Source organism: Diceros bicornis, chromosome 19 (genome assembly GCF_020826845.1).
Source record: "Diceros bicornis minor isolate mBicDic1 chromosome 19, mDicBic1.mat.cur, whole genome shotgun sequence".
Lineage (NCBI taxonomy): Eukaryota > Metazoa > Chordata > Mammalia > Perissodactyla > Rhinocerotidae > Diceros > Diceros bicornis.
The window spans coordinates 24,215,239-24,241,212 of NC_080758.1; the positions used below are offsets into that span (position 1 = coordinate 24,215,239).

Here is a 25,974-nt window from a genome sequence, read left to right on the forward strand (position 1 = left end):
CGTTTCCACTCTGTGTGGTATGATGGGATACAATGGGCCCTGAGTCCTAGTGAGTAGGTCTGGGTGAGTTGGGTGCTGCTCTTAAACCCCCACATTCTTAGCTGGGCCTTAGCTCCATCCCCAGGCTCAGGGAAGAGGAATTCCAGATTACGGTTGGAGGGCCAGAGGAAGGTCATGCCCTGCTTCTTTAAAGAAAACTGTTCTCTCTTAGGCTTTGAGGAAGTTGCCAACAATAGGTCTCAAGCCTGTGAACTGGGTTTGTCCAGACTGCCTCCACCATGGCCAGTCCATAAGCGACAAGTTCTGCCATAGTCCGTCCTCCTTACTGGCTTGACACATGGTTGGACTACAGGGTACCAGAGTCAGTTCCAGCTGATAGGCCCAGGAAAGGACACCCCAAGGACATTCACCCAGAGCAGAAGGGGAATGAGGCCAGATGGCGCTTCTGAACTCCAGTGACATCAGCCAAACGTCAACTCAAGTGTTTTTGAAGCCCCAGAACGTGTTTTAAGTCAAGAACATTTGATGGTTCCTCATTATCCATGAGTTCAAATCTAGATCCCAAGGCCCTCTATAACCTCTCTCCCTACCCATCCAACCTCAGCCCCAACACACTGGGCCATGGGCAGACCAATCTTCTCACCAGAATGCTTAGCAACCGTTCCAAACTCCTCTCCATCCTTCGAGGGCTAGTTCATGCCTTCCTTCCTCAGTCCCTGGAATTTCTACAGCACTTCTAGTCAGCTCACAGAACTGTCTCTGACTCACTGAGGGGTGTCCGTCTGTCCTTGTCAACTGGACTCAAGCTCCTTGTGGACAGGGGCTTTATCTTCTGTATCTTCTGTAACTCTTCTCTACCAGAATGCAGGCAGATGACAAAACATGCCACCTGATGGGAATCTTCAGCAAATTCTTCCTTAATAGATGCCCAGCTACACAAGTGGAGACAGCAGCAGAGAACAAACGCAAAGACCCAGAGTTTATTGTTGAAGGGGAGGGTGAAAGAGAGGGTGAAGTGCTGGGATAATAAATTCTAGACGGGAGGCAGCAGGTGCCCCTTGGCCAGGGCAAGGTACTCATCTGGGTGACTCCGTAGGCTAGCAGGCAAGTGTACTTTGCCTCATTCCCATGTGAGTTGGGGCCTTCCTCCAGCCTTGTAGGTCTCCCAGGTTGGGTAAGAGAGCCAGACCTTCCCTTTGGCAAATCTGCAGCTGTGTGGAGGAGCCATGACCCACTCTACAGCCATCTGTCTGTCAGTGTGCTCCCAGGCTGGCCTGTATCCTTCCCTGGCTGAGGCTGCTACCTGGAGGTGGCTTGGGTAGCGCTGGGGCTAGGGCTGGGGCATAGCAGGACTGGTCCTGGGGATGTCAGACTTTGAGTCAGGGACTCGTCCAGCTTGCGGGTCTCAGCCTCCAGGACAGTGGCCTCAGGGTCCTGGGCCACAGCAAGAAGGGAGTGGGAGAGGCTGTGGTGCAGGCCTGCTAGCTCACGGCTGGTCTGTACTGAGCGAGCAATGTAGTCTTGCTTCTGCTTCCGCTCCAAGGCCAGCTGAGCTCGCAGCAGGGCCACCTGGTGGACAGGAAAACCAAGAGGGAGAGAGTAATTGAGGGCCTTGAAGGTGCCCCAGCTTTTCCTGCTCCGCTCCTGTGGCTCTTGTGAGAACAGCATTTGAATCAACTACCACATCCATGAATCTCAGGATCAGGCTTTACAGGGTTTGGCGGAGGGGCCCTTGGGAATCATAAAGAATCCAGTGATTCTCAACCCTGGCTGCACAGGAGACTCAAATAGGGAGCTTAAAAACAATAACAACAACAAAACTATTCATCAACTCTATTGAGGGATAATTTACATGTAATAACATGCCCAGATTTTAAGTGTACACTTTGACAAGTTTGATAATGTACATACCCATGTATAACCACTAACCCAATCAAGATACAGAATATTTTAATCGCTGTAGAAAGTTCCATTGTGCTGCTTTTGGAAGCTTTTAAGAAACATTCTGACTTAATTAGACTGGGGTGAGGCCTGGGCATCAGCATTTTTTCAAAGCTCCCCAGGTGGTTCTAATGTGCAGCAGGGTAGAGAATCATTGATTAATCCTCCCATTTCTCAGACGGATATAGTGAGACTACCAAGAGGTGAAGTTATTGGGCGCTCAGGGCAGGTCTGGGACTAGGATGAGGCAAGAGAGGCTCCCAGGGTGCAGAATTTAAGGAGACACTTCAGGTCAACAGTGAGCACCTCCTTAAATTCTACACTCAAGGTGCCTCTCCTGCCTCACCCTAGTCTGGGCCCTGTCTCAGGGATTGCTTTGTATGAATTCAAAGTAATAGCTTAGGTCTAGCTGTACAGTCAGGCCGTGCCAGTAGTGACTATTGATTTCTGAAACAGACTCAGAAATAAAAATTCCAGAGTTCTTATTACTCCTGGGCCTTGAAAGACAGGGTGAACCTTTAGGTGAGGCCTAGGAGGCAAGAAGGCCTGTGTGTGGTAGCTTGATCTGAGCTCTGAGGTATGGATCCTGGCGCTGGTGCCAGGCTACTCTGCCGGTGTGCTGGCAACAAGGGTGCCTGCAAGGGTGCACTTGAGGGCAGAGGAGGCCAGGATGCTTCTGCTTGCTTTAGTCTGTCCTCCTAGAATCTTCTGTCTGCTGCTCAGCCCTCTTCCTTTTCCTTTCCCTTTCCCTTCCTAAGTAGGAACCTGGAGGGCTGGGGCCTGGCACATGCTTTCTTCCCCACCCCCACCCTAAGCACACAGGAGGTTGAGTTGGGACTGGGCTCTTCTTCCCTCCCATGTAGACGAAAGTTCTCTGAGGCAGGAACTATTTCCCCTCTCCCTGCTGTTGGTACACAAAGGGCCAAGCACACAGCAGACACTAAAGCTTTGTTGCCTGAGTAAGGGGCTTAGAAAATGGATCTTTCCAGAACATACCTCTTTCTGCAGTTCAACCATATGCTTGGCATCTGAGGAGTGCTTCTGTCCTCCTCTTCCATCCTGTGGAAGACAAATGCCACTCATGTCAGAACAGGCCTTCCTACCCCAGGGGTTCTGCAGGCATTCTCAGCCAGCTTATCACAATCCTGGGGGCCAGGGCAAGGGCTATCGGCCAGAAGTGCCTGAACTCAGACTGAACTCTATGGGACACCACAGCCCTGGGGCAAGGAGAGGCCCAGGAGGGCCCAAACAAAACTAATGGGTGACGCTCACAGAGACCTGATGCCAAACGTCCAAAAGGCTTGGATGGCACTGCCTTCTTTGAGGCACCTCTTCATCACAGAAGTACACCACACATCTCCTTTGCGCTAGCCCTGGGCTGTGAGCTAAGGATGCAGAGAGGAAGTAAGACAAGGTGCTTGCCCTTGGGAGGCTTTCATTAAAGGAAGGCGGATGGAGAGCTGGGAGATGCTCAGCCATCAGAAACAATCCCTCCCTGCCAGGCAGCAGGGCTGTTTATTGCTGGGCATAACTCAGCTAAAAGAGTGCTGGTTTGGGGAATCTTCCCCAAAATCCTTACCCAAAAAAGAGACACTGGCCCCAGGAATTACCATGGACCCTAATCTTGTATATTCAGTATTATAAGGGGCAAGGAGGTCTAAGAGGTCTCCAAAGCTTCTGTCAAGCTCCCAGCAGGCACATCAGGGTCTGGCAAGCACCACCCAACACCCACACACCAGGAATTCTGACCAGAAGCCCAGTGAGCCCTGCTCCTGGGTGAGCCTGAGACACTTGGTCTGGGAGCAGGTAAATTAGACATCAGTGAGTGAGTTCCTCAAAATGCAGGGCTGTTAGCCTTGCCTCTACCTCTACCCACTGATGCTAGGTCTCCTTCTTAGGTCAGGGACAGACTGAGCTGTGCTGGGTGGGGCAGAGCCCAGTCAGGAAGGGCTCTCTGGATTGGCTGAAGTGACTGTCTCCTCCTGCAAGGGTAGCCTGGGAGATGCTCTGGTGGCTAGGGTTGGGCTCTCCTGAGGCTGCAGTCAATAAAAAGAGGTAAACCTGTTGTGCGGGTGACGATGTTGTGGCTTCACTGATATCCAGGACCCCTGTCCGAGATGCACGCATGGAATCCCTCTTCAGCTTCCTCCTCTCTCGCTCCACCTGCCAAAATACAAGCAAGAAATCAGGGCTTGGCTTGGCTCTGGGGCTGCAGCAGAGCTGCCTTTTTTGAGAGGAGGCCAGTGCGTGTGTGGGTGTGAGTGTAAGGGGATGACAGTTGTGAGAAGCTAAGCTCCTGGGCTGAGGAAAGCACATGCTAGGGCAGCCCTGAGTGCTCCTGGGGCAGAAGAGGTAGGGCCAGCCTCTCACACCTTTGCAGCAAGGGTCAGCAGACATTTTCTGTAGTATTTTGGGCTTTGTGGGCCACTCGATCTCTGTCATAACTATTCAACTCCACTATTTTGGCATGCAAGCAGCCACTGACAATACATAAATGAATGAGCATAGCTGTGTTCCCATAAAATCTTATTTTCAGAAAGAGGCAGCAGGTGAAATTTGGCCCTTGGGCTGTAGTTTACCAACCCTGCTGTGGGGGCTGCATGAGAAGTGGAGATGCATGTCCACTGGACCCCAGAGGAGGGAGATGAGGACAGCATAAGTTACCTGCTCCAAGGTGGTCCGCAGCTGGACATTGTGGCGTTGCAGCCTGCTCCGGTCAATCTCCAGCCTTGCCACTGCTTGCTGTAGGTATTCAAGCCTTTGTTCCCATAGCTGCTTCTCCTCCATCCCAGGACTAGGGTCAGCCTCCACTCCTGAGACCTGTGGGAGAGACCTGTGATTCTCACCTGGACAGCCCCTTAGACAAGTGGGGAACAGAGAGCAAAGGGACCAATTTGGCAGGTCTGGGCTTTAGGGACCCAATTCCAAGGGAAAGGGACAAGCCCCCGGACAGGAGCTCCCCCTGGGCCATCTGTTCCCACCAGGCCCCAGCTCACCTCTCCCAGTTGTACACCAGCCTCTCCTCTGGGCCCCCGTTCAGCTCTGCTCGTTGGGCCTGGGCTGTGGAGCCGCTCCTTCTCCAGAGCCTGTCTAGTGAGCTCCAACTCATCCTGGGGTGTCAAGGTATGAAGCAAAATCACATAATGACCTCCTCACATCCAGACCCACTCCACTCTCCATCCTCATAAAAACCAGTTCAATTTTCTCATCAGGTTATAGTCTTATTTTTCCTCACGCCTCTGAGCTATTCTAGTGTAGAACTTTCATTTTACAGATAGACAAAACAAAGGAGCAGAGAGGGATCTACCCAAGGATACGTGGTGGGCTAGGACTAAAACCTGTCTCATTTTAGAGGTCCCATGAGCTAAGCCATAACTTGGAGCACAGGGGTGTCATGGAAAGAGCATGGACTCTGGAGTCACACAGAGCTGGGTATTATGTCACCACTTATTGCCTATATGACTTTCGTCAAGACATGAGCTCTCTCTAAACCCCCATGTCCTCATTTGTAAAATGACTACATGCTCCATGAAGGATAGATCAAGCCTTTGGGGTTAAATCCCTTTAGGTAAACGGGGAACCTAGTGCTAAATATTTTCTAGGCCCCTATGTTTCATAAATGATAATGGTCAAGAAGAGAACAGATAAAGTGAGTGTACACGTGTGAGTGGAGGTCGTCTGGGCGAGAGGAAGAGCTTATTTGTAAAAAGGCTGCACTCTACAGTCAGATTGCTTAAATCTAATTCTACCTCTGCCATTTACTGGCCGTACAACCCTGGACAAGTTACTTAACCTCTCTGAACTGCCATTCCACAAATGTAACAAGAAGATAATATCAGTTCCTACTCTTCAGGATTGTTGTGGAAGAAAGTGAGAGTAACAGTGCCTGGCATGTAAAATGCTTAAAATAAAAAATGGTACTAGTGTGATGAAGGGCTGCGCCTGAAAGGTGTCCTTGAGTGTTGGGGGGACCCTGACCTGAGCTACATCATTGAGTAAACACTGCTCAGTAACCCAAGAGTTTGGAAGGAAGTGTCCTGCCCAGCTACATACCTTACTTTTTCTGTGCCTGTAAGAACGGGCCTGGAAATACGAAAGGAGTTCCACTTACTGAACACTTACTTTCTAGGCACTGTATACCTATTATCTCATTTCATACTCAAAATGGCCCTATGGGGCTGGTACTATCATTCCCTATTTGATCGATGAGAACACCAAGGGTCAGAGAAGGGAGGGCACTTACCTAGGGTCACACAGCTAATAAACTGCAGAACTGTATTTCAAACCCGGACACTTGACTCCAAAGTTCACAAATGTAACTCTTCTCTGCATATCACACTTTAACCAGAGAAGAGCATTGTGAGCTCCTAGAAGCAACTCCCTGCTGGGTTGTGTGTCTGAGATGACCAACGGGGCTCTCCGGGGCTCAGCCCAGGTCAAGGTATCAGGATGTGGAGCCAATTTCCCAGAAAAATGGGCTGGGATACTCTTGGCAAAAGAGATGGTCCAACAGTCTCTATTTCCAACAGTCAACCTAGCTTTTCTGACTGCCTACTCTGTGCAGGCCTTGTGCTGAGTTCTGGTGGTGCAGAGGTGACTAAGACATGGCCCCTGATCCTGAGGTTAAATGTTATACCGTAAGGTCCACTTCCTTTCTCACTCGACATTCTACCTAGAGGAGCCCACTTATTCATAACTGCTGACAACTCCACAGTGTCTCATGCCAGCCTCAATCTCATCCTTTAACTTCAGATCACTTTACAGATCTGCCCATTGGACAGCTCCCCTTGCATGTCCCACCGGTACCACACTCCATTTCCAAACTGAACTCAGCATTCCACTCCTCTTCCAAACTTGCCTTTCTTCATCTCAGCGAGCAGAAACCGGGAGGTTTGATTTCTTTCTGTCCTTTCTTTACTCCCCCCGTCTCTTAGCCAATCAATTGCCAGAAGTCCTATCAACATCTAGGTCCACCCACGTGTCTCCATCCACACTTACTCTCTTAGGTCACCATCTCTCCCGTGGATTTCTATTACAGCCTCCTAGTTGGTCTCCCCAGATCTCCTGCTTCTCCACACAGCAGCCTGAGCGATCTTTCTGAACTGTATATTTGATTGTGTCACTCCCTTGCCCTAAATCCTTCATCTACTTCCCACTGGTCACCTAGGTCCTTAACATGACTTACAAGCCCTGAATGATGGGGCCTGCTGTCCTCTCTTCTCTTGCCAACCTCCCGGCTATGTCCCAAGCAGCCTGAACTCCCCACACAGATACTCCATGCTCTCTCTCCTCCTTTTTCCTCTTCCTCAGAAAGCTCCTCCTCCACCAGTGCTTGGCTAATTCCTTACTTGTCCCTTCAGATCTCATCTTAAACACCACTTTTACCAGGAAGCCTTTCGTGACTCACCCCCAGGGAAGGCTGGGTGTCCCTCACTCAACTTCCCCAGTGAGGCACTAATTATAATCAGGCACTGCATTCTAATTGCTTATCTACTAGACTGTGAGCTCTGTGATGACAGGCACTGTGGGTGTCTTATTCTCTTTGTACCCCCCAGACTAGCACAGTGACCTGATTCCACTTACGTTGAGGTGCTCGTCATTTCAGCTTTCTCACCTGCTGAGGTGCCACAAGCCCAGGGTGGCAGGCAGCCCCTGAGCTGAGCCGGACAGGGCTCCCTCCCCCAGGTCCTTAGTGCCCGTGGAGTGACTCACCTGCAGCCTCTGCTGTTCCGAGTCCCGGTCCAGGACAGAGGCTTGTAGGAACACGGCTACCTCCTGCAGACTGTGGACACTGGCCTTGCTCTGGGCCAGGGACAACGCCAAGTCCTGGGCCTTCTCCCTCCACTCGATCTCCCTGGCCTCCGTCTGCCTCAGGGCTGCCTGTAGTCGCTCCAGCTCCTGCTGCAGCCTGGGCCCTAAAGAATCCAATTTTGTAGTGGGCTCCTCCACTGGGGAGGCTTTGTGGCTGTAGAGTGAGTCCTCCAGACTCTTCCTTTGTTGGGCCTCCCTCAGCTCCAGGATCTCCTCTTCCTTTAGGGCTAGAGTCAGCTGTAGCTCCCTTAGGCTCTCACGAAGGCCCCTCATCTCTTCCTCTTCTCTCTCTTGCCCCGGATTCTGCTTCTCTTGGATCACATCCTCTCGGCCCCTCTGGGCCAGAGACTTCTCCAGCAGCTGCCCTTGTTTCTTCTGATGTCTCAGCTCTTCCTCCCTCTGGGCAAGTGCCTGCTGGAGCTGCTGCACAGCCTCCCGGTGTCGGAGATCCCGGTCCTGAATCTCATCTTCCCGTGTCCTCAGTGCCTCCTCCAGCTGCCGGGCTTGTGCCTGGCAGGAGTCCAGGGCAGCCTGCAAGGTGGCCGTACTGGCCTCTAGGCTGCGGCTCAGTTGTGCCTGCCCAAGGAGATGCTGCTCTTTCTCCTGCAGGGCAGCCTGAGCCTTGCTGAGGGCCTCCTGTAGAGCCTCAGCCTGGCCCTGGGCAGCCTCCTCCCGATGCTGGGAGGACTGGCTATCTGCCCGCAGGGCCTCTAGCTCCTGGTCCCGTTCCTTGAGCATTGCCTCTGCCTGCAGCCAGCTGTCCTGCAGGGCCCTGGCCTCCGCCTCATGCTCCTGTGCCCGCTCAGCACACTGTTGCTGGAGGGCCAGCAGAGCCTTCTCCTGCTCCCGAGACTCAGCCCTTAGGTCACCCAAGACCTCCTCCAGGGCCTGTACCCGCTGTCCCTCCACTGCCAGCTCTTCCTGGAGCCTTCCCACATGTTCCTTGCAGTCCTCAAGCTCTCCCTGGCGCTCTTTCAGTGTCATATGGGCCTGCTCCAGAGCTCTCTGTAGTGTGCTTGCCTTTTCCTTCACACTCTCCTCCTGCCCCTGGGCCTGTTGCTGTTGGTGCTGCAGGGTCTCGAGCTCCTCGTCCCTCTGGGCCAGGGCCTTCTGGGTCTCTTGCAGCTGACCTTGAAGTGACTGCTCTTTCAGCTCTCCCTGTTCCCTGGCTTCCTGCAGGTGCCGCTGCAGGACCACTATCTCCTGCTCTCGCTGGGTCAGGAGTAGGCTGGTCTCACCAACCTTCCTGTGTAGGCTCTGGAGCTGCTGCTCCAGCTGGTCCTTGTGCTCCTGAAGCTCCTGGATACGCTCCTGCTGGCATTCCACCTCCTTCTCCTTATCGCGCAGGATCAGCTTCAGGTGCTCTAGGCTCCCACGCTGTGCTTTACTCTGGCCTTTCCCTTCCTCCGCCCGCTCCTGCATCAGCTGCCTCTGAGAGGCCAGCTCCCGGCCTCGTTCTCTTAAGGACAGCTTGATCTGTTCCAGGTCCTCCTCTAGGATCTTTGTCTGCAGCGTCCTCTGATCTTCTAGGACCTGAATCCTCTCCTTCTGCAGCAGCATCTCCTGGTCCCTCTTCTCAACGTCCTGAGTCAGATGCTCTTTCTGCCTCTGCAGCTCCTCGATCTGTTCTCGCTGGGACTTCACCTCCTGGTCCTTCTCCTGGAGCTCTCTTGCCAGAAGGGTGCTGTGGCTCTCCAGCTCGTGGATCTGGCTGCTTTGCGCCTGCAGCTCCTGGCTCCTTTCCTCTAGGTCCAGTGTAAGGTGGGTCAGAGCCACCCTCTGCATTTCCCTCTGGCCCTCCAGCTCCTCAATTGCCTTTTGCTGGCACTCCATTTTGTGATGGTTTTCCTCTAGTTCCAGGGCCAGGCATTCCAGAGTGACCAACTGCTTCTTCAGATCCTGAATCTGTCCTTTCTGGGACTCAATCACTTGGGCCTTCTTCTCAAGTTCTAGAAGCTGATGCTCCAAGATGTTCCTCTGTGTCTCTCGATCCTTCTCGAGCTCTTTGATCTGCTCTCTCTGCACAGTCAGCTTTTGCTCTCGCTCCTGCACGGCCAGGGGCAGATGCTCTAACACAGACCTACACTTCTCCAGCTCCTGAATCTGTTCTTGTTGCAGATCCACCTCTTGGTTCCTCTGCTTTAGGTCCAGAGACAGCACTTCCAAAGCAGCTTTTTGCATTTCCCGTTGCGTCTCCAGTTCCTGGATTTTTCCCTGCAAAATCTCCACCTCCCCTTCTCTTTCAGATAGGGTCTGGGCCAGGATAGCCAAATTCTCCTGCAAAGCCTTCCCTTGAGCCACCTTCAGCTCGCCCTGCTCTTGCAGAGCCTGGGCTCTCTCACGCTCGTTCTCCATCTCCTCATTTTTCAATTTTAGGGCTGAGCGAGCAGTTCTCAGGTCTTCTTCCAGGACCCCGGCAGCACTTGCCTGAGCCCTGGCTTCTGCAACAGATGCTTGCAGATGTTCCACTTGGGCTGTCAGGTTCTCCTTGGCTGCCTGAAGTAACTCTCGTTCATTCTGGAAAACAAGATGCAACACCACCTGAGACTACACTTCCCTGATACTATCACTCCAACACAGGCCCTTCCTTTCCTTGCTCTGTGGCACCAGCATTGTCAAGGATTTGGGCAAAAAGAACTGACGTGTTCCACTTAAGCTGACACTGTAGAAGAACATCCCTACCACATCCTAGGGCTCTGCTGTGCCCAGAGGAGAAAGCCTGGTGCAAATGAGCCATCCCAGTCTCTTGTCCTTCAGGGCAAGGGACAAAAATCTCAACCTCAATTCAGAAAAAGTAACTGAAGGAGGATTCACTGGGGCCTTAATAATGACCTGAGCTCAGGGATGTAGGGACAGCCAGAGGAACTAAGACTTGCTGAAGGAAGCTGGGCACTACACATGGATGGGTGTGACCACAGGCTCTAGGCTTGGGAGCTAGAGCCTGGACCCTGAGGGACTACTCCTGAAGCAACCCCACCTTACCTGGGCTTCTATGCTCTGCAGCTCTGCTCGCCGTAGGCGACTCTGTAAGGATGCCACAGTTTCATGCAGTTCTATCAGCTCAGATTCTAGGGAGTTCTGTCTTCCTTCCCACTTGGATTTCTCTTTGGAAAGAAGAGAGGTAGTGGAGCAAGGGCATGGTTGTGGGTGGAGGAAAAGAGGGATGTAGAGGCAGATGAAGGATGGGGAACAGAATCAAATGGGAAGAAGGCCAAGAAGGAGAGAATTATATCCAGTTTCATAAAGACATCACCCATCTGCCAGCTGCTGCTGTTTGTCTAGGCTCCCTGCTGCTTCCAGACTTGTGTCTGTATCTGCTGCCCAGCTCCGGCACTGCCTGATAATCATCCCAACACTTCCTCATCCCGATCACGTAGAGATCCTCAACCCTAAGTTCCAGACAGGGCTGAGTTACGTGATGTCGGAGGTCCTTTCCAGTCCCCAATTCTCTGATTTTGCAGAGGTTCCTAGAGAGCAGGATTGCCCTGCTGGCTGCCCCCCATTTCTGAAATGTACTAGAACCCAGCTCTCTGTATAGTGTGGCTCTCAGGGAGCCCTCTGGGGGACTTTCAAGAGTGGCCCACTCCCTAGTTGTCCCCTTCTCTTCTGCAGGAGAGCCTCGAGCCTCAAGGCCTCCCTTCTCCTTTCCTTTCCTGGTAGTCACCACCTTTTCTGGCGCTCAGCTATGGCATGGATACTTTCTCCTGAGATTCTCCCTCCTTGCTGTCTCCCAAACAAGCCCATCACCCTTCTGCTGTCAAAGGTTAATCATTTTGAGGACATAGTTGGAGGTGACAAAAATAAGTAATGTGGGGGCCAGCCTGGTGGCGCAGTGGTTAAGTGCGCGCTCTCCGCTGTGGTGGCCTGGGGTTCACAGGTTCGGATCCCGGTGTCCGCTTGTCAAGCCATGCTGTGGTAGTGTCCCATATAAAAGTAGAGGAAGATGGGCACGGATGTTAGCCCAGGGCCAATCTTCCTCAGCAAAAAGAGGAGGATTGGCATTGGATGTTAGCTCAGGGCTAATCTTCCTCACACACACACAAAAAAAAGTAACGTGGATAAATGACAAAAGATACTGAGATTTATAATGTTCTCATAGTCTTGGCCCTGGGTCACCAGTTTTTCAATCTGCAGACAAAACGGAAGCCTAGCCAGCAACTTCTCTCCATTCACCAAATCTGCTCCTCCTAATCCCTTCTTCCAGGAAGGCCCTCAAAGGCCAAGAAAAGCAGAAAAATAGTTCATGGGGGTCATCAGCCCTTTGGAGATGCCTCTAGGTATCTTCTCAAAGCTGTGGGTAAGCAGTAAAGAGTGGCTGCTAGGCCTGTGCCTGCCCCTTCTGGGCTTCCTGCCTTTCCCCTCTCCTCCCTCCAAATCCCCCTGCCTGCCTTGAGCTTCTCACCTTCCTGGTTCAGGGACAGCTGTCTCTGCAGATCCTGAAGCTCTGTGTGAACCTGGTTCTTCTCAGCCTCTGTATCAGTGAGACGTTGTTCCAGCTTCTGCGCCTGGTCCCTCAGATCATCCTGGGAAAGAAAGGCTATGGTGAAACTCAAGGTCCTCATCATCTACCAAGTTATCCCAGTCCAGGGCCCAAGCTCTCTCCTCTCTCTCAGCTTCTGCTGGGGTCTGCCATCACAGACCTACTCCCAGATTGCTTGGTTATTTATCTCTGAATTTGTGTGCAATGGCTCCCCAAAGTGATGACAGGCTCTGCTCCAACTGACTGGAGCCTAGAATCCCCTTCTGACCCATCTGTGTCTTTTGAAACAGAACTCCTGTTAAAGTCTCAGCCCGGGGTCACCTCTCCTCTTCTCGAGCGCCTACTTCAAAGCTTAGCTCAAAGGTCACTTCTTCCTTCCTTTGGACCCTTCCCAAGTGAGAATGAATTGTCCTTTCCTCCTATTATCATCCTTTGCATCTGTTATTGATCCAATTAATTCTATTAGTTCTGCTTTATCTTAGAATGCATTTGGTTCTTCAGCCATGTCATGAGCCTTCTTGAGGGCAGAGATCAGGTCTGTCTCTTTTTTGTATCACCAGCTCAGAGTGGCTGGCAAATAAGTGGCACTCAATTTTTACTGATTGATAGTTCAGTGTAAGGTGGAATTTGTGGGACAATTAGTTTAGTCTTAGGCCTAGAATGTTCCCATAAATGGCAACCTCAAATCTCAGTGGTCCCTAATTTGTCGGGTTTTTCTTGGAAGTCTTGGCACCAAGAATAATTTACGGCTAAGAGGAAAAATGATGCAAAACAATATCACACATCTGTACAGCGTTGTATAACTTACAGGGCTCACTCCAGTCCCTCACTCATTTAATCCTCACAACCCTGTGAGGCAGGTATGATTTGCCCGATTTTACTAGTGAAACCAAGGCCCGGGAAACCAAATGCTTTATTCACGGTTGCCAGGTAGTAAATGATAGAGGTGGAACTCATCCCAACTTGATCTTAGGAATAAAACAGGTTAAACTGCTTCATGAGTCTTTTTGGGGGGAGATGAAGAGTTCAAGGAAGGAGAGCTGAGGAACATACCCGGGCCTGTTGAGTCTTCCACAGATCTTGATGAAGCTTGTGGAGGGCAGATGCCACCGCCTCAGCTGAGAGAGCCGTTAGGAGGGGCCCTCTCTTAATGAGGATCCTAGCTCCATTCCGGTCTGGAAAAATGAGGAAACACTTCTGACCTGGCTGTACTATGAAAAGAAACAGCCATACCTCCCCAGAATGGCCTTAGCCTTCCCACTGATCCCTCCTCTCCTCAAAGAACCCTCTCTCAGCAGTTCACTCATCACGCACTTTCTGCATACCTATGTGCCAGGCACTATGACGGGCACTAGATAATGCTAGCTATCATTTGTTAGGCATTTAATAAGTGCCTGGATGTGTGAGCTATTTTACTTCTGTAATCTCATTAACTCCTTAGACAAATCCTGAGAGGTCAGTACTTTTAACATTCTCATTTTATAGTTGAGAAAATCAAGCTCAGAGAGGATAGGTGACTTGCCCAAGGACACACATCTACCAAATGGCAGAGCTGGGGTTCAAACTCTGACTGAATTAATTCCAGAGTGTGGCCTTAGCCTTGATGCAACATTGCCTAAGGAACTGCATTCCCCTTCCTTCTCCCCTGGGAGTTAGGCCTGGCTTTGGCCTAAAGGACTCAGTTCTTGGGTGGCTGCCTTACCAGGCTCAGGGCCCCAGAGGGAGGGAGCAGAGTCTCCTCTACCACTCAGCTCAGGCCTGCTCTCACCAACAGACCCCAGGGCCTGCTGAAGGACAGAATAGAGGCTGGCCAGCTGGGCCTGGGCATGGTGTCCAGGCTGCTGCTCTGCAGCCAGCGACTCCAGCTGGCTCTCCGTGCTGCGCAGTCGCAGCTGTAGTTGGGCTGCCTTGGCTTCTTGGGCCCACAAGGAAGCTCGCAGCTGCTGCTCTGTTACTCGAGATGTCTCTAGCTCCTCCAGCAGACGTGCTTCCTGGGCCAGAAAGTCAGCCTCCTTTTCCCTCACCTCCTGCTTCAGTAATTCCACCTGCCAGGGAGGAAGTGTAGTCACTGTGAGCAGGGAGTGGATACCCTCTCTTTGGATGCTCCCAGGCCCCACCCCACTCGATCCCTGTGCAAACCTTGATCAGGGCTGAGAGGATTTCAGTAGGCTCAGCTCTCCAGCAGGTAGGGAGAGCTCTGGAATGAGTGTTACCCTAGATCTCACCTGCATACCTACCTACTGACTCCTGAAACATGGGCCTAGGCTACACAAACGGGCTTTGGCCCTGGTCCCCCTGGCAACTATGCCAGCTCCCTGCTATGATTAGAACTCTGCCTGAAATCCTGACACTGAGCCTAATGACTAGTCACAATAATAATGGCTACCATTTATTGAATATTTACTGTGTTCCTGACACTTTATATAATCCTATAATGGTTAAGAATTATCACCCTTGTTTTATGGATGAAGAAACAAATGCTCACAAAGCCAGGAAGCAGTAGCGCTGGGAGTCAAACCCAGGACTGTCTAACAAGTAGACCAGGGTCCTCATCTGCTGCAGTCTACTGTCTAGCTCTGACTCCCACACTCTTCCCCTCCCAGTTCCATCTTTCCTCTGTACCCAAGGTGGATCCTGCTGTGAGCAGACTGAGTCCCTGGAAGTCCTCTGGGTGCTGCCTACCTGATCTGGAGTCATACTTGTTCCCCCTGCTGTGTCTTGTCAAGCAGACCAAGCACACTTGGACGTGGCCACGCTTGAACCAGGCTTGCATGAGCTCTGCCCCTTTGGGCACTACGTTCTGGGCTGTCAGGTTCCCCAGAGGGGCCGTTCTCAACTTTGGGTGAGGTTCCCAAGCCCCCACCCTGCCCAGTCCTGGCTTCCCCCTCTTACTAGGGGTGCTGAAGTTCCAGCATGACTCCAAGTGGTCAGCTCCCCACTGCAGGAGCAGGCTTCTACCAAGGAACTGGGCTCAGAACCAGGGTTGGAAGTACCTGGGCGCTGAGCTCTTTCTGCCCTCCCTGGGCCTCCTGCATGTCCTGGCGCAGGGAGCTCAGCTCTTGCCGTCGAGCAGAGTCAGCTTCTTGTAAAACAAGGAGTCTCTGTTCCTTTTCCACCAGCGACAGAGTCAGGCTAAAATGAGAGGGGTCAGAGGACTGGGCCATTCTCTCAGGAATGAAGAACTACCTTCTCATCTGACTGTTCTAAACATAGCATTAATAATTAAAATAGAAATAGTAATGGTAATGATTATAGTGTAGCAATAAAAGCTACCATTCATTGAGCACTGACTGAGTGCTCCTAGGTACTTCATGCATGATACCTCATTTCAACTTCACAGGTTATTCTTCTCTGGCAAATTCCGGAAATATCTATACAATACCTCAAATTCAACATGCCCAACTCTTCCCATCCCCTCTGCACCTCCCTTTCCCCATCATCCCCTACTATGTTCCCTAGCTCAGTGAATGGCCCCTCTATCCACCCAGTGCCCCAACTTAGAAGTCTTGGCCATATCACAGAGTTCTCCCTTTATCCCACCTCTATCCAATCGATGACTACATAGAATTGATTCCAACACCCTTAACGTCCCTTAAACTCCTTTCCTCTCCTTCCCCACCGCCCTACCTTGGTTCAGCTTTAGAATCTCTCATCTGGACAACTGTACCAGCCTCCTAACTTGTCTTCCTGCCTCTAGTTTCATCAACAAAAGGATTTCTCCCTCCTTAAACTCCTATAGCACTGAGAATACATGCTGCTCTTCATTCTGAATGGTCGTATCTCAGTCCTGATGTTTCATGTCATTACTATCCCTTCTAATACATCATAAGTTGAATGTGTTGATTTCCCTGCTTAAAACCCCCAATGGTTTCCTACTAAACCTAAAATAAACTAAAAATTCCTGGCCGTGGCCTAAACATCTTGAATGATATGGACTTGTCTAGCTCATGTCACTGTCTCCTCATTCACTACACTTTCAGTTTTACCAAACACCCCAAGCTTTGATCTGCCTCAGGGCCTCTGCGTGTGACTTCTATTCCTGCTATAGAGAACTCTCCCTCACCCCTTTGCATGGGTGGCTCCATTTCATCCTTCAGTGATCAGTTTAAATGCAATCTCCTGAGAAAGGTCTTCCGTAACATCTTTTTTGTGTGTGTGTGAGGAATATCAGCCCTGAGCTAACATCCAGGCTAATCCTCCTCTTTTTGCTGAGGAAGACCGGCTCTGAGCTCACATTTATTGCCAATCCTCCTCCTTTTTTTCCTCCAAAGGCCCAGTAGATAGTTGTATGTCATAGTTGCACATCCTTCTAGTTGCTGTATGTAGGACGTGGCCTCAGCATGGCCGGAGAAGCGGTGCATCGGTGCGCGACCGGGATCTGAACCCGGGCCGCCAGTAGCAGAGCGCGTGCACTTAACCGCTAAGCCATGGGGCCGGCCCCGTAACATCTTATCTAAAGTAGATTTCCCTTCTCTCTCTCATTTCTATTTCAGCATCCCATTTCTTTCCTCTACACTATGTAACATAATCTGCAATAGTTTATTTCGGGAATTATTTGATTAATGTCTTCCCCACAAAACAATCAATTCTATTGAGGCAGGGACCATAGTGTCTCATTTATCACTGTATGCTCAACCCCTGGCATAGTCTTGGTGCATAATGTGTGTTCTCTACAAGCTTCGAAGACAGGGACCATGTCCTTGCCACACAGCTACCTGAACAGCCCAGAGCTAGAGACATGAGAGGCTAGGTGACCCAAGCAAACAACTGTCAACCTCACAGTGACCACTGTAGCCAGAAAGGCGAAAGCCAACTCCACGTGCTGTCTAGCTTACCTGGCTTTCTCTCTCTCTAGCTCCTTCTGAATTCGGCTACACTCCTGGGCCTCTCTCAGCTTCTCCTGAACCTCCAGCTCCACCAGCCTCTGGGAGTCATCCTTGGAAACAAGCTGAGACTTCAAGTCTTCTACCTGGAAAATTAAGGGCATGAGGACCAAGGGCAGGGGGCCAGTGGAAGGATACTTCTCACCTAGGGCTTTAGGGTCCTTCAAGTTTACCACAGTCACTGGCCCACTTCCAATGCTCTGGAGGTTCCACCAATCCTTCTGTGCTGTTCTTAACAACCCCATTCCCCCAATACCATTCAGCCTAGTCATCTGTCTCCCCAGCCTCACATATGCTATATAAAGGCAGGCACAAATAAAAATCTTGGCTAAATATAACTATGCCCAAAAGCAAAGTGATGGGCAGGTGTATAGTGAGTGTATTTTTTTAAATAAACAATCTGAACACCATCTGATATAGGATTATGAGAGGGAAAGCAATCAGAATAAAGAGAGCAATCTGGTATATAAAATGCTGGATCTATGGGGAGGATGGAAGAATAGCTGACACTGGGGCTGCCCTGAGAAAATCTAAGTTCCATGGTCACCACACAGAGAGATTATTATCTCAGGGCTCTGAGAGGCACGTGCTCAGCTCTGAGCACCCTTCAACTTCCCACTCCGTACTGGGGCATACTCTTCCCCTCCCAAGCTCAGGCAGCAGGGCCAAGGTTTCCCCTGTCCTATAGGAGGGAATGAGAGAGCTGGCTATGCTGGGGAAGGGCTGTGGGGCTTGGAGAGAGGACAAGGGACCTGCTTCTGCAGCTGTGTCTTCTCCTGAAGCAGGGTGCTGCCCTGTTCTTGGAGGGCAGCAAGGTCATCTCTGTGCTGCTGGGCTGCCTGCTCCAGCTCCCGCTGAGCCTCCCGGAGCTGGGTCTGCAGCATCCCAGTGATCTCCTGCAAAGGGAGAAGACAGCAGTGAGTAGAGGAAAGCTTCCGCTGGGGCCTTGGTCTTGAAATCCGTGTTGTATCCATACTGGTTTCTCAGTTGGGTTGGCAAAAGCTGAGGCAGGACTCAACAATCCACGTTGTCTCCATGATGCTCTGCCACCTCAACTCTTCACTTCCTATTCCCTCTCCTCCCTCACAAAGTGCGCTGGCTCACCGGGGCTTTCTCAGTCAGGGTCCCAGAACATTGCAACAGCCTCCTGTTGAGTATCCCTACTTCCACTTCATTCTACCACCCCCTACACACACACACACACACACACACACACACACACACACACACACACACTCTATTCTCCACTCAGCAGCTAAAGTATTTTTAAATATATATATATATATATATATATAGTAAACTTTAAATATATATATAGTAAATCATGTCCCACTCTGCTTTTTAAATACCATCCAACAGTTTCCCACTGCCCTTAGAACAAAATCCAAGCCCCTACCATGGCAGACACAGGGCTCCTGCCCACCAGTCCACTTGCCCCTGAACTGATCACACTGGAGTCACGTTGCCTCCTTCTGTCCTTGAACTCCCCAAGCCTGGTTCCATCCCAGGGCCCTTGTGACACCTATTTCCTCTGCCTAAAGTGTTCTTCAAATGGCTGGCTTTTTTACTTTTTTTTAAACAGCTTTATTGAAATATAGTTCAATTCACTCATTTAACATGCACAATTAAATGGTTTTTAGTATATTCACAGAGTTGTGCAACCATCACCATGATCAACTTTAGAACATTTTCATCATCCCAGACAGAAACCCTGTAATCTCCCCATTCCCACCCCACTCCCAACCACTCATCTACTTTCTGTCTCTATAGATGTGCCTATTCTGGACATTTCCTATAAATGGAGTCATACACTATGTGGCCTCTTGTGACTGGCTTATTTCACTTAGCATAATGCTTTCAAGGTTCATCCCTATTGTTCCAACCTTCTTCACGTCTCAGCTCACATGTCACTTTCTCAGTGAGGCCCTCCTTGACCACCTTGTCGAAAGTGGTCTCCTCTGAATCCTTCTCAATTGTATCACCCTATTCCTTTCCTTTACAGCACTTATTACAACCTGTAATTATCTCATTTATTTCATGTCTGCTCTGCCACTAGAACGTAAGCTCCCTGAGGGCTGGAACCATGTCTGTCATGTTCACTGTCCTGCCACTTCTTTATGTTGTCATGTGGCAGCACCTAGCACAAGGCCTGGTGCAAGACATGCCAAAGAACTGGTCAATGTTGAATGAGTAACTCAATGCCTCTTTTCTTCCCTGCCCAGGACCACCATCCATACCTGTTCCTTTAACTTCTGAACCTTCATGTCCTGCCTCAGCCGTTCCAGCTGTTGGCTGGCATCTGCCAGCTCCTTCTGGGTCTGCAGCAGTGTCTCCAGAAGGGACACTCTCTCCTTCTCTGTTTCGAGCTGCATCTGTGGAGGGGCAGGAGGGCAAGGGCTTGTTGCATCAGGGTTACCATGCTCACCCACTAGGCCACAAGCACATTCCAGATGCTCCAGGGCTCTTCCGGCGAATGGGGTAGGGGCTGAGGGCAAAGGAAGGCCTGGACCCACTGATTGAGAACCAGGAAGTGCAAAGATTGCCACTGGTTTGCATGCTGACAGGATGTGGTAAACAGCAGCCCTCCCTCAGGAAGTACGACATATTGCCGGCCCTGCAAGCTAATGGTGCTGATCACCCTGCTCACTGGTAGCAAAGTGGGTAGCTACATTCTCTTCTGGAAGCCCCCTGCAGCACCACTCCTGGGAGTGGAAAAGGAAGTGGTCAAAGGTAGGGGCACAGCTTGGATGTGCAGCTCCAGTCCTCCCAGCTTCCCACCTGGCACAGGGCGCTCTCAGCCTCAGCCCGTTCTTCTTCCCTCTGCGTCCGGATGGCCTCGGTTTCTGCTTGCTGCTCCCTCAGCCGCATTTCCAGCTCCATTTTCTCCCTCTCTAGACTCTCCAGAGTCTTATCCAGTTCCTGCTGGTGCTGGAAGCGCTCTTTCTCCTGGTCATATGAAGGAAACACTGTTAGAACCAAATGGGTGAGGAGAGGAGGCAGGAGGAGAACTGGAGTAGAGTTAGAAGTCTACTGCTCACCAGCTGTCTGATCTTGGAGCTCTCTAAGCCTGTTTTCTCATCTGTAAAGTGAGGCTAATAATCCCTGCCCTACCAATCTCACCAAATTCTATGAGAATCAAATGAGATTTATAAAAAAACTCCAATGAAATAATACACGTAAAAGTGCTTTTTAAAGTGCAATTTTCTCTAATATAAGCTATGAATATCTGATATTTTAAAGTCACCACATCATGGTTGACGGTTCTAACAATGAACTGAGGCAGCAGACTGACTCTCTGCTGCCCACTCTCCCCTGCTCAGGGTGGTGGAGTTAGTCTCCTGAAAAGTCAGGTCGAGCCTAGCTATACTATACAGGTAAGTCTCCTATATTATACAAGAGCATTGGGACAGGGCATCCTGGTCCTTCCAGAGGTGGAACAAAGCCTTCTCTGATCTCTCAGACTAATCCAGCCCTCTATTAGGTTCTCAGGATAGTGATGAAGGGCTTTGGAACCAGGCTGCCTGGGTTACAGTCTTTAATCCAACACTACTAGTGTGACCTCAGTCAATTTCTCAACATCTTGGAGGCATTTGCTATACCCAATAATCTTAAAATTCATCTTATGGCTATGTGAGAAAAACGAAACAGAAGACAAAGGGTGGGGAGTCTGATAAGACATTCTCACATAAAGCTGGACCTACAAAGGGCTATACCAGTGTCAACAAACTACAGTACCTGGGCCAAGTCTGGGCCCGCCTCCTGTTGCTGTATGGCCAGTGAGCTAAGAATGATGTTTACATTTGTTTTTTTTGTGAGGAAGATCAGCCCTGAGCTAACATCCATGCCAATCTTCCTCTTTTTTCTGAGGAAGACCGGCCCTGAGCTAACATCTATTGCCAATCTTCCTCCTTTTTTTTTCCCCTTTTCTCCCCAAAGCCCCAGTAGACAGTTGTATGTCATAGTTGCATATCCTGCTAGATGCTGTATGTGGGACGCCGCCTCAGCATGGCCCGATAAGTGGTGCGTCGGTGCGCATCTGGGATCCGAACCCGGGCCGCCAGTAGCAGAGCGCGCGTACTTAACCGCTAAGCCACGGGGTTGGCCCCAGATGTTTACATTTTTAATGGTTGAAAAGAAGTCAAAAGAAGAATATGATTTTGTGACATGTGAAAATTATATGAAATTCAAATTTCAGTGTCCATATATATTTATTGGAACATAGCCATGCTCATTTGTTCACATGTTGTCTATGCCTGCTTTTGCACTACAACAGCAGAGTTGAGTAATTGTGAAAGAGACTGTAGGGTTCACAAAGCACAGTATGTGGCCCTTTACAAAAACAACTTGCTTATCCCTGAGCTAGGGTGCCCTTAGTTTAAGGGCAAACTTGAGAGAGAGAGGGAGGAGGAAGGGGGAAGAAAAAGGAAGAGAGAGAAAGTGGGGGGAGAGAAAACAAAACAAAAAACTCCACAGAAGGGAATAGCAAGGAAATTTGTTTGTCTCAGCCCTCACACAGTGTAAAAAAAAAATATCTCCCTTGAGAATTCATAACCATAAGCTGGTCTTCATGTGGGTTCAGGGCCTGAAGTTGGCCTAAAGAACCTTAAACAAAAATTTTATTTTAAGGTGGTCCTGGGATGCTAGTCCTTCAGCTTCCTGACAGAAGCAAAACCCAATCCTCTGAAGAAAATCTCCTTCATCTCAAGCCTAACAGGATTCCCACAGAAAAGTTTCCAAAGAACATGGTATCATAAACACACAGGGATCAACGCCATGAGTAATAGCCAACGGAAACAACTTGTAACATAGTCAGGCCCCAAAAAGATTTTAGTTATTGGAATTATTAGATAGCATAAAAGTATGTTTTGTATGTTTAAAGAATAAAAGAGGGGAATGAAAATATAAATTAGGGAAAAGAGATTAAAAACCAACCAAGAGGGCCGGCCACGTGGCTTAGTGGTTAAGTGTGCATGCTCCACTGCTGGCGGCCCGGCGTTCGGATCCCAGGCGCGCACCGATGCACCGCTTCTCCGGCCATGCTGAGGCTGCATCCCACATATAGTAACTAGAAGGATGTGCAGCTATGACATACAACTATCTACTGGGGCTTTGGGGGAAAAAATAAATAAATAAAATTAAAAAAAAAAAACCAACCAAGATTTGAAAAAACAACTGAATAAAGAAGGTCTAGAAATAAAAAAATTAATAAGTGAAATTTAAAATTTGGTGAATAGACTACATAACAGATTAAATACAGCTGAAAAGGGAAATTAATGAATAGAAGAGAGATCTGAAAAAAATTATCCAGAACACAGTATAGAAAGAGAAAGGTCAACATGGAAAATATAAGAGAGAGTTAAGATACATGGAGGATAGAGTAAGAAGGTCTGACATGCACCTATTCAGAGTATTCTCAATACTAACCACAGAATAATCAATATGCTGAGAGAAAATACTTGTCATCCTAGAATTTAATACCTTAATTTTATGTCCAGTGAAACTATCTTTCAAGAATAAAAGTAAAATAGAAACATTTTCAGACAATTAACTACCAAAAGACCCTCAAAAGAAGGAAAATAAACCCAAATACAAAGTCTGATATGCAAGAAGGAATAGGGAGCAAAAAAATTGTAAATTTGTCCGTGTATCTAGACAAACATTGACTGTATAAAACAATAATCAAAATTCATAATTTATGCTGCTAACAAACTAGTTATAACTAAACACATTGAAAAAAATAATACATAGGTCGGGAAGAGTGAATGCAGGTAAATGTTCTGAGGTCCTTGTATCATTCAAGAAAAGGGTAAATAAGAACTGGAGATTTTATTAAGTATGTATTTTAAAATGTTATAGGAAACAACTAACAGAATAAAAAAGTAGAGTACATATCATCCAAAGTGGTAGAGAGAAAAAAAGAGCTGAGAAAAGAATACAATTTGATCATCCAATTAACCCTCTAAAAAAAGTTAAGAAAAGTGATCTCCTCTCCCCAAAAGACATAAAAAGGCAGGACAAATAGCATAAGATGGTAGAAATAAATCCAAATATACCTATAATCACAATAAAAGCAAATGGACTGAATTATGTAATTAAAAGACAAAACAAACAATTCTGAACTGGGCAAGAAGGGGTCCAAGGCATTCCTCTGCTCCCTTTGTATCCTGAGGCCAGTTTTAACAATCCTAAATCCCAGGATCCACTCTTAATTCTTTGTACATACCAAAACAATAACAATAACAACAGCTAACACAAATATAGAGCTTACTATACAAGGAACTGTTCTTAGTGTTTTTTGTATATTGACTCATTTAATAGATAAAAGCCGGATTTTACACCTCGTGACCAGGCTAGTCTAGTCCTGTTCAGATTTCACTCTTTCTTATAAGCAGCAATATCTGGACCAAGAGTCAGCAGGTGGAGCACTCACTGATGGGAGGCCGTGTCTGTCTCTCCCGTCCCCCAGCCACATCCACCACCACATACCCATTTCTCCTGGAGTCGGTTCACCTCCTCCTCATGGGCTGACTTCTGCTGCTGCAGGGCAGTCTGCCCCTCTTGCTCAGCTTGGGCCAGCTGTCTGGCTGCTGTATCCCGCTCCTGCTCTGCCCGGCTCCGTTCAGTGTCTAGTTCCAGCTTCAGGCACCTCACTTCCCCTAAGATACCAGGGACAGGATCTGGTCTCTGAGCCTCTGCCCTCCTCCTTTCACCCCTCTCCCCAGACCTCCTGAGCAACTCTCATCTCAGCGGCCCTGGGCCTGGCTGGAGAAGGACCTCTAACAGCTTCCCACTGCCTTGCTGGCTTTCAAGATTCCCATGGAATGGAGTGTGCCCCATCCCAGCTGGGTTCTCACCTTGAATTACTTCTTTGGCTTGAGTGACAGTTTGAATCTGGACCTCCAGCTGCCCCTTGGTGACCTCTATCAGAGAATTTTGTTGTTGGGCCTCAAACAGACTGTTCTCCAGTAGCTCCTTGGCCGAGCTGTCAGGTTCAGGAATCAGGAAGAGTTCTTACCCATCAAGCCCCTTACCCTTCCTTAAGAGGAGGTGGGTTCTAAGTACTGGCTACCCGGAGAAGTTAGGGGGGCAATTACAAATTCATAACTCATTTAGAACCCATATATTTAGGGCAAAGAACTTAGCTTGGCTACCCCTTGCCTTGCAAAGCTCTCTGCCCTTGGCTGAACTGGGTCCGGGCCCTACCTGAGCCCCAAGAGTTGTTCACAGAGGTCCTGCCGGTCCCGCTCCACAGCCTGCAGCCGCACCTCTAGAGCCGCCCTCTCCCGTACTAGGGCCTCCTTCTCCTGGACTGCCCGGGCCAGCACTTCTTCCTGTCGCTTTGCCTCCTGATGCAGCTGCTCCAGCTGAGCTGAGGCTGCCTCCTGCTGGTGACGTGCCTGAGGGGAAGAAATTGGTGAGATACAGAGCAGAGGCAGGCAGGTGAGATAACAGAGGGCTGCTATCACCAGGTTAGGGCCACTGGCTCTTCAGAGATTCTGGACCTCGCTCTGTGAGCCCCGAGCATTGTCCACTCAATACCAAGTACCATTTATCTATTTCCCTAATCAACCCATAGAGCCCCCAGCCCAAGAAGCATGCCCTCTTACAAGCAAGACCCTATGCTAGGGACTGTAAGAGACCTACCTCTAAAAAGCTTTTAGTCTTAAGGAGAAGTAAGACATACACAAAATACCAGGAAGAAAGTGACCAGTGCCATGAGAAATGGACTCTGAGAAGGGAGACTATGTATAATCATTAGGGCAATGAGAAGTTTGGTAGAGGGGAAAGATGACCTTTGAGCCAAGTCATTGGTTTAGAAAAAATTTACTGAGTTCCTGCTATGTGTTAGCCACTGTACTAAAAGCTGGATTAAAAAGAAGTAGACATTGCCTTGCCTTCAACGAGCTTTTGGTAATGGTAGAGACATGTAAAGAGATAATTATAATATAATATGAAGGGTGTGGTGGTTGAAATAAGCATGAAGTACTATCAGAGCATACAGGAGAGGCATCTAAGTCAAACTGGGGGGTGTGAAGCAGTGGGGAATCAGTAAATGATTCCTATAGGAATTCTTTAAAAATATTGGAAGATATACCCCAAATTAGTAACACTGGTCATTTCTAGGAAGTAAGACTTTTTCACTTTCTGAATCATTTCTGTTGTGTTTTAATTCTTTACAATGAGCGTGTATTATACCTTAATGTCATGGGATCAGTTTTGTCTTCTCACCTCGCTTAGCTTCTCTTGAATTTCTTCCTTCTCTTCTTGGATGCCCCTGAGATCTTCCTGCAGCTCAGCCTTGGTCTCCTCCGCTTTCTGCAGCTGAGCCTCCAGGTGAGTGTTTTTGTCCCATAGGGCTTCCCTGCTTCTCTCTGCCTCTGTGAGGCCCACCTGTAAAGCGCTTCTCGCTTGCTCTGTTGCCTCCATTCTGCTGCACACAGACTGGTTCTCCTGTTCTAACTACTGGCCAAGAAGAGAAGGGCATCAAACATAAATGGTTACAGTTTAGAGATCAAGTTCTGAGACAGAAATTCAAATGAGATATGAATCAATTCTCCAAAGACGAACACAGGAGTGCTTATAAGAGAGGGGACTTTGCATTCATTTGGTTTAGTGCCTATCTATATTCCAGGTACTAGATGGGTTGATGGGGATAGAGAATAGAGATAAAAAAGGCAAAGTCTTGCTCTCAAAGAATTCAAAATATGGGAACATAGAACATTTCTGGGGCTCAAAGGAACAGGGTAGCGAAGATGCATGTTAAATTTGCAAACTATAGAGAAGATTTTTTGAGATTCAGGCTCTTCAGAGATCTTTTTCTGGTGATTGCTGTTATCTCATGCAACAGGATTGGAAACT

The 25,974-nt window shown here is 49.1% G+C and overlaps 1 protein-coding gene across 6 annotated transcripts in view; it reads right to left on the reverse strand.

The window, feature by feature from the left end:
* Nucleotides 1-966: 966 nt before the first annotated feature.
* The window catches only part of CEP250 (centrosomal protein 250), a 44,511-nt gene continuing 19,503 nt past the window's right edge, over nucleotides 967-25,974 (reverse strand). For 5 of the 6 annotated variants that reach the window (XM_058562814.1, XM_058562813.1, XM_058562817.1 and 2 more), the window contains 19 exons: nucleotides 25,345-25,575; nucleotides 24,319-24,512; nucleotides 23,970-24,097; nucleotides 23,602-23,771; nucleotides 19,894-20,061; nucleotides 19,353-19,487; nucleotides 17,868-18,011; nucleotides 17,068-17,201; nucleotides 15,226-15,364; nucleotides 13,935-14,277; nucleotides 13,286-13,407; nucleotides 12,155-12,275; nucleotides 10,735-10,856; nucleotides 7,654-10,269; nucleotides 4,938-5,051; nucleotides 4,606-4,761; nucleotides 4,003-4,104; nucleotides 2,938-3,000; nucleotides 967-1,569 (listed from right to left, as the gene is read on the reverse strand). In XM_058562814.1, the coding sequence (XP_058418797.1) occupies nucleotides 1,300-1,569; nucleotides 2,938-3,000; nucleotides 4,003-4,104; nucleotides 4,606-4,761; nucleotides 4,938-5,051; nucleotides 7,654-10,269; nucleotides 10,735-10,856; nucleotides 12,155-12,275; nucleotides 13,286-13,407; nucleotides 13,935-14,277; nucleotides 15,226-15,364; nucleotides 17,068-17,201; nucleotides 17,868-18,011; nucleotides 19,353-19,487; nucleotides 19,894-20,061; nucleotides 23,602-23,771; nucleotides 23,970-24,097; nucleotides 24,319-24,512; nucleotides 25,345-25,575 (5,472 nt within the window). In that variant the 3' untranslated portion in view covers nucleotides 967-1,299. Of the gene's footprint in view, nucleotides 1,570-2,937; nucleotides 3,001-4,002; nucleotides 4,105-4,605; nucleotides 4,762-4,937; nucleotides 5,052-7,653; nucleotides 10,270-10,734; nucleotides 10,857-12,154; nucleotides 12,276-13,285; nucleotides 13,408-13,934; nucleotides 14,278-15,225; nucleotides 15,365-17,067; nucleotides 17,202-17,867; nucleotides 18,012-19,352; nucleotides 19,488-19,893; nucleotides 20,062-23,601; nucleotides 23,772-23,969; nucleotides 24,098-24,318; nucleotides 24,513-25,344; nucleotides 25,579-25,974 lie in introns of all 6 variants that reach the window. The other variant, XM_058562819.1, reaches the window with a different exon arrangement.